Source organism: Coloeus monedula, assembly GCF_965178545.1.
Source record: "Coloeus monedula genome assembly, chromosome: 3".
Taxonomy (NCBI): Eukaryota; Metazoa; Chordata; class Aves; order Passeriformes; family Corvidae; genus Coloeus; species Coloeus monedula.
In genome coordinates this window covers 54,171,498-54,184,226 of record NC_138783.1, presented here as the reverse complement: position 1 = coordinate 54,184,226, position 12,729 = coordinate 54,171,498, and the positions used below count along the sequence as shown (strand labels likewise).

General features: G+C 42.7%; 1 protein-coding gene across 1 annotated transcript in view; it reads left to right on the top strand.

Annotated features, from left to right (window-relative positions):
• Nucleotides 1-12,729, top strand: part of FAM124A (family with sequence similarity 124 member A) — a gene marked incomplete at both ends in the record, with an annotated part of 37,585 nt that overhangs the window by 15,072 nt on the left and 9,784 nt on the right. Inside the window, one exon of the mRNA XM_082277451.1 lies at nt 10,953-11,692. Coding sequence (XP_082133577.1) covers nt 10,953-11,692 — 740 coding nt within the window. The remainder of the gene's footprint in view (nt 1-10,952; nt 11,693-12,729) is intronic.

Below are 12,729 nucleotides of genomic sequence, written 5' to 3'. Positions count from 1 at the left end.
CAAGAAAGTTTGTTTTGGCAGATACAAAATATGTGGGTTACTGCAGATGTTTCTTTTTAATAAATTTTCTGTTTGATATTCTGTTCCTATGCTGGTATAAATTCAGATCTTTGTTTGGGGATTTAGTCAATGTTTGGTCAACGTTTAGTCAGCGTCATCTGCATCAGCTCCCCAGGCTTGTGACCTTGTGGGAAGTCCACACTGGAGCAGGCTCCTGCCAGAACCTGCAGACCCTTGAAGAGAGGAGCCCACTCTGGAGCAGGTTTGCTGGCAGGACTTGTGACCCCATGGGGGGCTCACGCTGGAGCCCATTCCTGAAAGCCTGTGCCCCAGAAAAGGAACCCACACTGGAGCAGTTTGTGAAGAACTGCAGCCTGTGGGAAGGAATCCTGTTGGAGAAGTTCGTGGAGGACTCTCTCCCATGGGAGGGACCCCCGCTGGAGCCGGGGAAGGACTCCTCTCCCTGAGGAGGAAGCAGCAGAAACAATGTGATGAACTGATTGCAACCCCCATTTCCCATCCCTATGCCACTGCAGGGAAGGAGTTGGAGTATTGGGAGTAAACATAAGCCCAGAAAGGAGGGACAGGTGGGGGGGAAGGTGTTTTTAAGATTTGTTTTACTTCTCATTATCCTACTTTGATTCTAATTGATAATAAATTCAACTAATTTCCCAAAATCAACTCTGCTTTTCTCATGACAGTAATTGGTGACTGATCTCTCCCTGTCTTTAACTCATGAACCTTTCATTAAATTTTCTCTCCCCTGCCCAGCTGAGGAGGGGAGCAATAGAGTGGCTTTGGTGGGCACCTGGTGTCCAGCCAGGGCCAACCCATCACAAGATGCCTTGTAACAAAAGCGCATGGGGAAATGGCTTCCTGTTACTTGTGTCATTTCAAAATCTGTCTTCAATGAACTGTTAAAGGCAATGAAAACTAACCAGCTGCAGGAAGGGGAGTGGGTCTGATTTTGGCTTTGAAACATCTGTCACAAAAAGCTTGAATTTCATAATATAGTTGCCTGCTTTAGGTTAGTTCTGACTGATTCTGACCCAGGCACTGCTGGACTGGGTATCTTCTGTTTCTCCAAACAACATAATTTAATGAGTGTGAGGATATAATTATATTCTTTTATTGCTATACGAAGATACACTGTAGTATATTGTTTCTTATTTCCATAGAGAACAGAGATGCTTTTACAATGGCTGGCAATGAGCTGTATTAAATACAATTATAAAAACAATCTACAGCAGGCTTGCTAGCATCATACTGCATTTCCAGAAGGTGTTATTATAAAAAGCAGACTAATTAAAGTATGAGAAAAAATGCAAGAGGAAATTGGACCCAAATCATGTAGAGTCTTAGCCTGCAGCATCTGTCAGTGTTGCAAATTCAGGTGTTTTATAGAGTAATGAAATCTGAAGTGTCAGCTCCTGTGGAAAATAAAGCTGTGGAAAATATAATACATCTTCTACATATCTTTCCTGGCTCATGTTAGGATGCCAGGGATAAAATGCAATGCTACTTCCTACTGTGGCAGAGTGAAGAAGGAAAATGTCTCTGTTGTGTGCCACCTAGAAGCCTTTGGCTGTGCAAAAGGTTTCTGTAGCTGCTTGTTGTCAGATTCCACCGTGATGAAGGACCAAATGCTTGCATACAGAATAGAAAAGTACAGTACTGATCCACAGGGAGTTGAGGTTGGAAAGCACCTCTAGAGATGAGGCACAGTCATGTGTAAGGACATGCACAAAAGGATGTGTAACTTCAAATCAAACCTAGATTTGATTTTTGCTTTCCAAGTGGCATTGACCTTGTAAAGACTGAAGTTCCTGTTCAAATTTGTCTGGCTTGGAGTAGCACGTGTATCTCTGTTTTTTGTAAGATTCAGTGTTTCACTCTTTGGGATCATTTAGCATGCACCAAGCTGTGTGTCCCATGGCTAAATTACTTTCTACTGGCTTAGTACTAGCTTGGGATCTCTGTATTGAGGATGAGCAGGTGTACCCTAAACAGTTACTGGACCAGAGTTACCAAACCTTGTTTGTAGTTGTTTTGTATACTCTTTTCTGACCATATCCAGGGTTTTTTTTCTTGTCATACAGATACAGCGGATGAAAACTGGACTAGTTATTAAGAAAGAGTAATGTGTATGGATGACAATGTAAATGTTTTTCTAGCTCCTTTTTTTTAAGCCCACATAGTCATAACCAAAACCATGTAACAAAATACATCCTCATTTTTAATAATCCAAGCATATTTCAGAAGCATAGGAAATCTTTGCTAGACACTGAGCTATCGAGTGCCATACAGTTCTAGTAAAAACTTACAGGAAATATGTCAGAGAAAGTTAAATTGGATTATTTGGTGATGTGGGTTAAATCTCCCCCTGTGGAAGTGTTACTACTGCTGTCCCAGAAAACCACAAGGAGCTAGGCAGCCATTTAATGGGTGTTTTAACCCTGAGAAATGGGTTGCAGGAAAGATCTTGGCCCTGTAAGTTCAGCTGGTACAGTGATGAGAATGATCTGGAAATTGTTGCTATGTCTGTCTGAATTGTTAAAGCCCAAAGAGGGAAGCTAAAAAAATAAATCTGTCCCATGGCAATTCTTGACTCAGAGGCACTAGTTGGGGTAGAACAGGAAAAGCCATCTGAGTCACTGAGTCAAATAACAAAACACTTGTGAAGGCTGAAGCTATTAAGGCAGCTTCTACTAAATGTTGCCAGTGCCAACAGTTAGTTTCCTCATGGCCATAGTACATTATCGTGGGGTACTTTCTTTAATCTGAACTTTTAAAAATAAATAAATACCATTTATTTATGCACGGTCAGTGGAAACTGGGGCATTTGGTAATAGTGCGTGCCATATTCTAGAGCAGCAGATGTCCTCTGCCTGCCTTGTTTTTGTTGGTACAACATTTGTTGGTTAGTAGTTTAGGAAAAAAAATTGTATCTATAGTTTATAAAACCTTCATGAAGTTTTTACTAGGTGACTCCTGGCTGCCATCATAGGGGACCAGGATGGAGCACGGACAGCAAAGCATGCTTTCTATTCCTGCTTCCCCTTTCCATCAGCTGGTAGAGGTAGATCTTTTGAGCCACAGGCTGCTGTCAGCTGAAAGGATTATGAGATTCAAACTGATTTTCCACTACTGCCAAGTCCAAATGGGTCCTTTGCTGTAATGCTGATATTGTTCATTGTCTACAGAGACACAAACATGGCAATGCTCAGCCATGCCTCAGGGTTTGATCCCATAATGTCTTTTGTTGTGTCTTGAGTGTAGATATTTTGGTGTGACTTCTGCCTCCTCTCTGGCTGGCTTTCCCTGCCACATCTTTGTGATACCAGGAGGATTTGTGCAACAGCACAGACTGATTAAAAGAGGCCTGTCTGAAAAATAACATTTTTAGCCAAACTAGTTTTCTGACTGCCACCAGAAGACACAGTCCTTATTATTCCTGAAGTCTGAGAGCTTCTTTTCAGTATGTTCAGCAAGCTCTTTCAACTTGCATCTAGACCTGACACATGGGAAGCACTGGAAACACTTAGCTGAGAATAGTAGAGGGAAGAGTGCCAGCAGTAAAGACTTAAATTGTCTTAAGCCCATCATAAAATCACACTTTCAGTTAACTAGAGTACATTGTGTGCGGCATTCAGCTTATTGTTGGACTGAATTTGTTAGCTGCTCAAGTGTGCAGCATTTCTTGGTTGGTTTTTTTTCCTTAAGGCAATGTTCTTTCTGCCCTTTTATAAAAACCATGTTTTTGAGAATCTCAGCTTTTCACAGGAGTTGAATTTTAAGAAAACACAATGCCTATAATCAGAGGACTTCAGAAAGTATGGTGTTGGATGCAGTTTTTACAGTTTTTGATTTACTAGTGGTTGCTGATGGGAGTTTTATTGTGTAGTAATTTATTTACCTAGTAATTGAATTATACACACAACTTGTAACTGAATTACACATTGCAACTCTCTACAGAATCTGGTATTTATACCAAATATCAGTGTCTGGGTTCTTGCCAAGAACTATGATCCTTATCTTTCTGTAGGAAGATTTTATGATTGGGAAGGATGTATATCTTCGCAGAACTTAACTCTTCTGAAGAGCAAATCTGCAGCCATTCTGAATACTGCTTTCTCTGTTTGCATGTCAGGCCCTCTTCCTTCCCCTCCCCCTCCTAAAAAGCAAGGCAACCTTTTTTTTTTTTAATTCTACATACAATATAAAATAGCAATAAAACAAATCAGTGTAATACTTGGGCATTTATAATTAACGCACCTTCCCTGTATTTCTCCACTGGGCTGAATTGAGCATCAATATGGGCTGTTACATGAGGTCCCACATCTTGCCCTGATGGCCCATGGGTGCCAACACCACCAAACTCACTGTGGCACTCGCTGCGAGCAGCAGCTCATTGTCGTGCTCCAGTTCCCCACCCAGGGATTGGTGTTTCTTCTTGTGAAAGGCACAGAATGGCAATCGCCAGCTGTTTGCCCCAGATCAGGAATGCTTCTGAGGATATCAAAATAAAATTACCTTGCTGTTTCTCTGCTTGGTTTTGGGTCTCCTGTGGGAGTTAATATCTGTGTGATGAAGCCACTTAGGCCCCACATGGGCAAATGGAGGTAGATTGTGGCTTTTGAGAGGAGACAGCTGTAACAGTAAAGGCAGCCTGGAGATGCCAAATCATGTGAATCTGTTTTGCAGCATGTATACATGTGCAGATTTAAACACCAAGACAGCTCTCAAATTGTGGTGATCTGTGTGGGAGGGACGAGGGGAAGTTATAGCAGTTTACATCCAGAAGAATATCCATAAAGGTGCATGAGTACACCAGCATTCCGGGGTTCTTGCTTTTCAGCAAATTAGTGGCTTTATCTGTGGTTGAGGAGATTATTGAAGACTTCAGTGCTCTCCAGAGGTTAAGTAGATGATAAGGTCATTGGGTTTTTAAATTGAAATTTGGATTACTTTTAACAGTGTAATGTAATGTTCGAGCAGTGTATTTTGAGGGAGGAGAACACCAGGGAGCCAAAATAAAGAGCTCATAGAGAAGACCAGAGCATTTGCAGAAGCAAAGGTACCACATTTAGATCTGCCATTGCCTTTGCTTTATCATGCAGGGCCTCTGTGGGCATTAAGTGTCAGTTGTTGACAAGATTGGTTCCCTCAGGATTGGCTGCAGTGCTGTACACTAAGAGCAATGACTCCTCCTAAGACTGTTCATATTAATGTACCAGAGGAGGCTTTTTATCTCCATCAGACAGATAATGGGCTTAATTTTGAGCTTTATTTTTGCTCAGGTTTTTTTTGTTGTTGTTATTCTACAGCGACTGGAGGAGCAGATTCACCATTTTGCTGTGCTTGTCTGTATGCTGGTCTTCTGTGCATTGTCTATACTTTCTTAGCATGGATGGAGGAGTGAGCACTGTAGAACATTCAACTGCAGCTCCTCAAGAAAATGCTGCTCTGAGGGGAGCATGAAAGAGGTTTCTCCTCTTGGCACTGTGCTGTGCAGAATATCCCCTTTCTTTTTGTTTCTGAACATCGTTTCTGAGTTCAAGGTGGTGTGCAAAGCAGGGCAGGCTGAGAAGCACATTATCCAGCAGCCCTGCATTTGTCAGATGCTATTAAACAGCAGGGAAAGAGAATGGAGGAGCTGGTGAATCTGTCACATCCTGCTTGTTCAAAAGATTATTGATGCTGCATAATTCATCAAAGCATGACCGACCCGGTGGGTTCTGCTGCCAGAGGTCTCCAGTTACTGCTTCTGTTGCAGCTGCCCATAAAGTGATGCTCCTTGTTTATGAAAATAGCCTCTGATTTTATGTCGGCCCATGAGCCTTTCAATTAGTGCACCTGAAAGGATCACTCTGGCCTTGGACTCAGATAAAATCTGAAGGTCTTGTTCACTGAACAATGCTATCGTTTTGACATTTCATTGTGTTTTGCAGTGTGATTGAAGTAGGGAAATACTCATACTTTCTGTGCAACAGAAATCCTGGGAAATTTTGGTTGGAAATATTATAGTGCCTTTTTTTTTTTACATTATTTATACAGTGTTTGGGATTATTTTACATTCCCACAGTTGAAATATTTTGATTGATTAACAGTGAAAAAATATGCTGCATTGTAGCATTTGGTTTTGAATTATTTCATTACTTCCTAATAGCAGTTATTTCTTGATAATGAAGTACTGCTTGATGGGAGTTGCAGTTCAGAGGCTTGACAAATTCACTCTGAACCTCTCCCGTTGCCCAATTTACATCTCTGGTACTGCATCATGCAGTTTGGTCAAATGAAATTTGAAGTCTTACTGCCTAATGTAGCAATAGAGGAATCGGGTCTGTATGGCATAAGACAGGTTCAGGTGTTAGTTCCCATGAAGCAGCATGCTGCAGCGGTAAAAATGGAAATTGGTGTTCCAGTGTTCAGATTCTCAATGAAATATTGCTGGTCAGGAAAAAAAAAAAAAGTATTGTCAAGTATTTTTGGTTTGATATTTCCTCTGAGTTTCCTGGATAGAAGATTGCAAATGTATGTGGCTAGAAAATTGAAAATATCTGCCACAGTTTGGAAATGCTCTTTCACATGCACAAACTGGGACCAGAAACCAGTCTGCCTAAAATCTCACTTTGTTACAAATTCAATCCTATCTTACAATACTTAGCAGGTTTACTTAACTCTGTAGGTAACTCTTCATTAAATATTTCCTGGTAAGTCTGAGAGGTCTTTAGGTTTGTTTCACCAACACAGGCTTAGGAGAGACATTTCAGGGAGACAGGTACCTATATCCTTCCTGAGCTTTATTATGGGATGAGTTTAGTCCACTGGAGAAACCTGAAAAATCAGATCTCATCAAGACTGCTGAAGGTGGTGACCTCCTGAAATAAAAAAGTGGTTGGAACACTGCCATGAGAAGGAATAGGTCTTTGCTCAAGGCACCTCCAGAGAGAATGCAGCCTGGGTATGTCACAGTGTAAAAGAGGAAGCTGCCTTGGGCCAGAGCCCTGCCTTCCCAGGCAGCAAGAATGGTGTTACCAGATACCTGAATACTTTTGGCACCTCTCAGGGGTGGTGGCTGCCCCCCCAGCCACTTAACCCGTTGCTTCTCACTTCACCCATGGATATTTGTGTCACTAGATCAGAGAATCATGAAGTCATTTAGGTTGGAAAAGCCCTCTTAAGATCATCGAGTCCAGCCATTAACCCAGCACTGTCAAGTCCACCACTAAACCTTGTCCCCATGTGCCACATCTACATGTATTTAATTACCTCCAGGGATGGGAACTCCACCACTTCCTTGGGCAGCCTGTTACAAAGCTTGACAACCCTTTTGGTGAAAAGATTGTTCCTACTATCCAGTCTAAGCCTCCACTGGATCAACTTGAGGCCGTTTTGGAGGGACTGACCTCCACATGGCTACACCCTCATTCAGGCAGCTGTAGAGGGTAATAAGGTCTCCCATGAGCCTCCTTTTCTCTAGGCTGAACAACACCAGCTCCATCAGCTGCTCCTCATCAGATCTCTTCTCTACACATTTCACCAGCTCATAGCCATCCAGCCAGGCAGCTCTGGATGCCAAGAGGGTTGTCCTGTGCAGGTGCTGCTGTTCCCTACAGAGTGAGAGTGGAGGAAAAGAATGAGGAAGGCAAGATCATCCTCCACAGGTTTTTCAGAGGTGGCTGCATCTCTCCATGCACACAGCAGGGGATGTGGACAACTGGGATAGACAGGTAGGTACCTGTCCTGTCTGTCTCCAGGCCCAGGCAGCTTCAGTTTCAGAGAAGTCATACCAAAATGAGGTAGCTGGCACAGGCAGACTTGACAGGACCCACTGCTTTCTTTCATATTGTTTTGCTGATGAAAATGTCCTGGTTTCTGGGCAGGGAAAGGAGAGCAGGAAGAACTACAGGGCTGGACTGCCATTCTGCTTTGCAGGACTTTCTTTTATCTCTGCTCAGCAATACTGCATCAGCAACAAAATAAAAATAGTATGTAGAGAAGGACCCATACAATCCTAAAATATCAGGGCCGCCTTCCACTCCCAGCTTTAAGAGGTCAAGTGTAGCAGCTCCGCAGCATTTGGGCTGGCTGCTTTAACCTCTCATGGGTGGTTAATACTACCTAGCAGAGGAGTAAAAAGTTTAGAATTGTAAAATACTCTTTCAGTCCTGGTAGTAATTACCTCTTAGCGAAGTTAGTGCTTTGCCAACTCAAAGAGACCTAATCCTCTTCTGTCATAGGAAGAGAAAAAATGTAATAGCTATGAGAACTGTGAAGCTTATTTTCAAATAGGTGCCTCAGCATTTTGATATTTTCTGTGGGATTAACTAGTAACACAGGAAGGCTAATACATATGCAGAGCTTTCATTTGCTTCTGTAACAATTTCCCCTGGGGCAAATCGTTCTGTGTCATGAGAAATGGTGTTGTTTCCCCTCCTTCTTTGTCAGATGAAGGAAAAAAACTTGTTAGCAGCATAGAAACAATTTGCAACTTATTGTCATTTCAGGGAAAGTTTCTCCTTGCCTCATACTTCTGCTTAAGTTTCTCTTTTTCTTCCCCAGACAGAAAGGGCTGCCATTTTAGAAGCACAGAAGCCACATAACAAAACATGTAAAAGTGGTGCAGTAAAAGCATCTTTGCTAACATAAAATAGAACTGAAGCTCTTTCTGTACTGATCTGTTACACTCAGTTGCTGCTAGCTCAAAAAGAAGAGATAATTTGCTCTGCTCTGTATAACTCTGGCTCCTAGGATGGCTTTGTGCTCTGCCTCTGAGGCTGGTTCTGCGAGCATCTGGTGCTGATGGGCACAGGCAGCGATGGCTGCAGAATACTAATGCTGCCACTGGCTCCCACAAGGCTCCACTTCTGAAAAATGCTTTAGCTGTTCAGTGTCCATGCACCATGCTGAGCAACAAGAGGGTAAAAAAGCCGTGCTCGGGGATTTTTCTTCTTTTAATGCAGAGCAAGAAGCCGACAGCAACGATGGCTCTCTGCTTCACATTGTTGTGCCCAGGCTTTTTTCAGAGCTGCAGTCATTTATATGCATAAATATCAAGCCTGTCACTTGTTGCAGGCTTTGATAGTATTTGTGTAACAAAGGAATCAGAGAGAGAAAAAAGCTGAACATCTTCTATTCCAGTCTTAGAAAAAGAATGACTATGTAGTTATGGTGATTAATTTCTTTCAGGTTTATTAGGTCACTGTCCTTTGCAATTTGTTTTCTTTCCCGTTCTGCTGTCCAGTGTAGAGGACCATGAGAGGACCTCCCCCCACACCCCTTTTTCTTTCTTCCGCACTGTGACTACCCGCAGGGGGTATCTCAAAGAATTACCTGCCAGTAATGATTGCCACAGCAATGCCTCTTGCCACAAGGCACTGGTTTTCTTTTTGCTTCAGTTTTTTTTCCTTCCATTAGCCATCTGACAAAGTCACTCCACATCACCCATTTCATGCAGAGATACAAGAACTCTGCCGTAATTGTATTTTTGATTACTTACTTGATTTTTCTTTATCTCCCCTAGGCAAGATGCACTCTTGCTATTTGCTCTGCATACCGTGTCTTTCTGCAGCTTCTAAATTGAGGCCGATGTTATGTTTGCCAGTCATCTCTGTCTGCAGAGCTATGCAGCTGCATCTAAATTTTCTCTGGGTCTTGCAGTTATTCTATATTGAAAGACAACTAAAACACACTACTCGTATAAAGCTGCTTTTCCATTAAAGCAATTGGTGAAGTATCACAAGAATGTTGTTCCAATGCCAGGAGGGAGAAGGGAGCGGTTTGTACTGATTGCTAATAGGAGGGGAAATAGCCTTTGAGACAATCCCCTTATTAAATGTGGTCTGCACAATGAAAAGCTTGGGAAGCCTTTCTAAGGCTTCTCACATTTAGGCTTTGTGCCCAAGTTCAGGGTCTCAGACATGGAGGTGGTTTCAGAATCCTACACAGGGGGAACCATTTCAGCAAAAATATCAAGGTTACATGATTAAGTTATTAAACTGTCTTGGATCACCGTGCCTCTTTATTGGCATGTAACTCCAGCAGAACAGAAGTAACAATTTCTCCCCAGACCTCCAACCAGCCATTGCTCTGCTGGGCTATCAGAGAAGTTTCAGGGACACAGATAGAGCCCCTGTGAACATTGCCAAGGCTAAGTAAAGGTTTCTTTTTTCCCCCTGAGTAAGTGTAATTTTTTTGCGCCTCCTCCCTTTAAAAGTCTTCCTTAATCTTAAGAAAACCTTGAAGCAGTAGTATTACAGTCTTGATAGTCTGAAGATACAACCAGTGCAGGATTTGTAGGGACAAGTAATATATTTTCCTAAAGAAGGACCTGTGTGCCTGGAGGCTTGTCTGCTTTTTTTTTTACCTGCTGTATCAGTTGGTCTAATAAAAGATATTACTTTTCCCTACAAGCATTGCCTTACTTATTAGAACAGTTGCCTCCAGGATACAAAACACTTAACTGTGTGTAAAACTCCAGTGTCAGAGTGATAGAGTGGAGTTCAGTGGTGTGATTTCCATGCCCTGAGCCAACTGGCAAAAATGGAAACAAGGTGGGATGAAGACTCTCCACCCTTATCAGTCTGCACATCATTAATGTCCCTTATAACCCCACTGTTGGTCAGTATTTTTGTTTTTCCTACCTCTCAACTGTATGGAACAGCTCTTCTCTTACACAGAAATGCACGTCAAGTAGCATCTTTTGGATGCTATCTCAGAGAAACAGCAGCTCTTACGGCATGCTTGATGAAACTTTTCTCTGGCTTCTGATTATTTTCCTGGATGCGATATCGCTGTACTTTCTTTTTGTTTGTTTACTACAGGGGAGCTTCAGAGAGATGGAAAACAAAAAAGCCCACTGTGGCTGAGTAGACTGTTTCTCCTTTAAGGATCACCTAAGTGTTGTCAACTTGGTTGCAAATCTTAAAGGACTTTTTTTAATATTTCAGGTGAACTTTCTGTGGAAGGCATACAAGACCCATTCCTTGTTAGTGTACATATTATCACAGACCCAGGTGAATCCAAGACTCTTCAGCAGGCCATCGATAAGCTTCTAGCCTGGATCCATCCAGACCTGCAGCTGTTTCGGGTCTCAGAAAGACGAGCGCCCAGGAAGCGCAGGAAGCTGGTGAAGGCTGGTGTTTCTCAGCCAGCCCTTGCTGTCATTCTGTTCCTGCAGGAGGAGTATGGAGAAGAACCGATCTTGCAGCTCCATGAAACTTTTCAGCGGCCACCATGGCATTACCACCACACAGAGCTAATGCATGGGAAATTCCTCCCTTACATGCCATGCAGCCAAGACTTCTACACTTTGGCTCCAGAGACTCCTCTCTGGGCCATTCGCCCAGTGCACTACGGGAAGGAAATGATCCGCTTCACCATATACTGTAGGAATGAAAATTTTGTGGACATCTTGAAATTGTATGAGTTAATATTGAAAAGACCAATGTGTCAGAAAAAAGCAGACTTCTGTGTTTTTCCTGTCTATTCTAACATGGAAATAGACATTCAGTTTTCTTTAAAAAAACTCCCGAAGGGCCAGGTGCCAGTGAGGACAGAGTCAGCCGTGCTGGAGTTCAGAGTAAAAGATGTGGGGCAGCTTGTGCCTCTCTTGCCCAACCCTTGCAGCCCCATCAGCGAAGGCAGGTGGCAGACAGAAGACCACGATGGAAATAGGATCCTTTTGCAGGTAAGCTCAGTACACAGGGAAATGGAAGCACATTTCTTGGTTTTGTTCAGGAAAGCTTAACCTGCATTGACAGTTGCCTTTTTTTTTGTTGGTTGGTTGGTTTTTTTGTTCTATCCTTGGAGAAAGAGACAGGACAATACAGCTGAAGAAAGAACTTGAAACCCCTTGCTGTGTTATGTAACTGATCACAAAAGCAGTGAATGGTGTTATGCAGATATCAGTTCAGCCTCAGTTTATGCTAAGAGTGATGTGAGATGAGATGAGATAGCTGTTTAAAAAAATGAGGACAGAAGGAATTACGAGCCCAAGTGGAGAAATCATGGCTGGTGAGTGTAGTTTTATAAGAAGTATGGGCACAGAACTGACACGGAGTTTTAAAATAGCCCTCAGTTATGAGGCTTTCATGGAAGACAAGCAAAACTCCTGATGGTACTCATTATTTTCTAGCATCACTGGGTGACAAACTGCATCTCTCTTTTGCACAGTGATTATCAGGATGAAGAGAGAGGTGATGAAGGAAAAGAAATGTGCCCTGAAGAGCAGACTTAGAGACATTCCCACAGACTCTCTTTTTGGACTAATCTCAAGTGCTCATATCCGAATGCTGAGAGTTTGTTTGTTAGGACATCTGTAGGCACCATATCTGGGCAATATATCAGCATGCTCTGCTCCACCACACCACATCCAAGGGAGATTAAAGGATAAGCAGCAAGCTCTTAATGGCTGCCTGCCCTGCACAGGGGTATCTGTGGCAATCCAGAGCCAGGTTAATGTGCATTTTTGCACTGCAGAGCTGTTTATTGCTGCTTACATTCAAATCAAGGAACACAGTCCCTCACCTTTACGAGGCTGTTGTTCAGAATTCAAAGGGTTTTCTTTTGGAGCGGATTTCATTCATGTGGCTTGTCCAGTTGTCTGACCTTGTTGCTGTGGAAGAAGCATTGTGGGTGCCATCCTTCCACTGTACAGACTTCCCAGCATGCAGAGGGGTGTGTACAACCCTCTGTAGCACAGTGCCCCTGGGTTTGTAGTTCCTC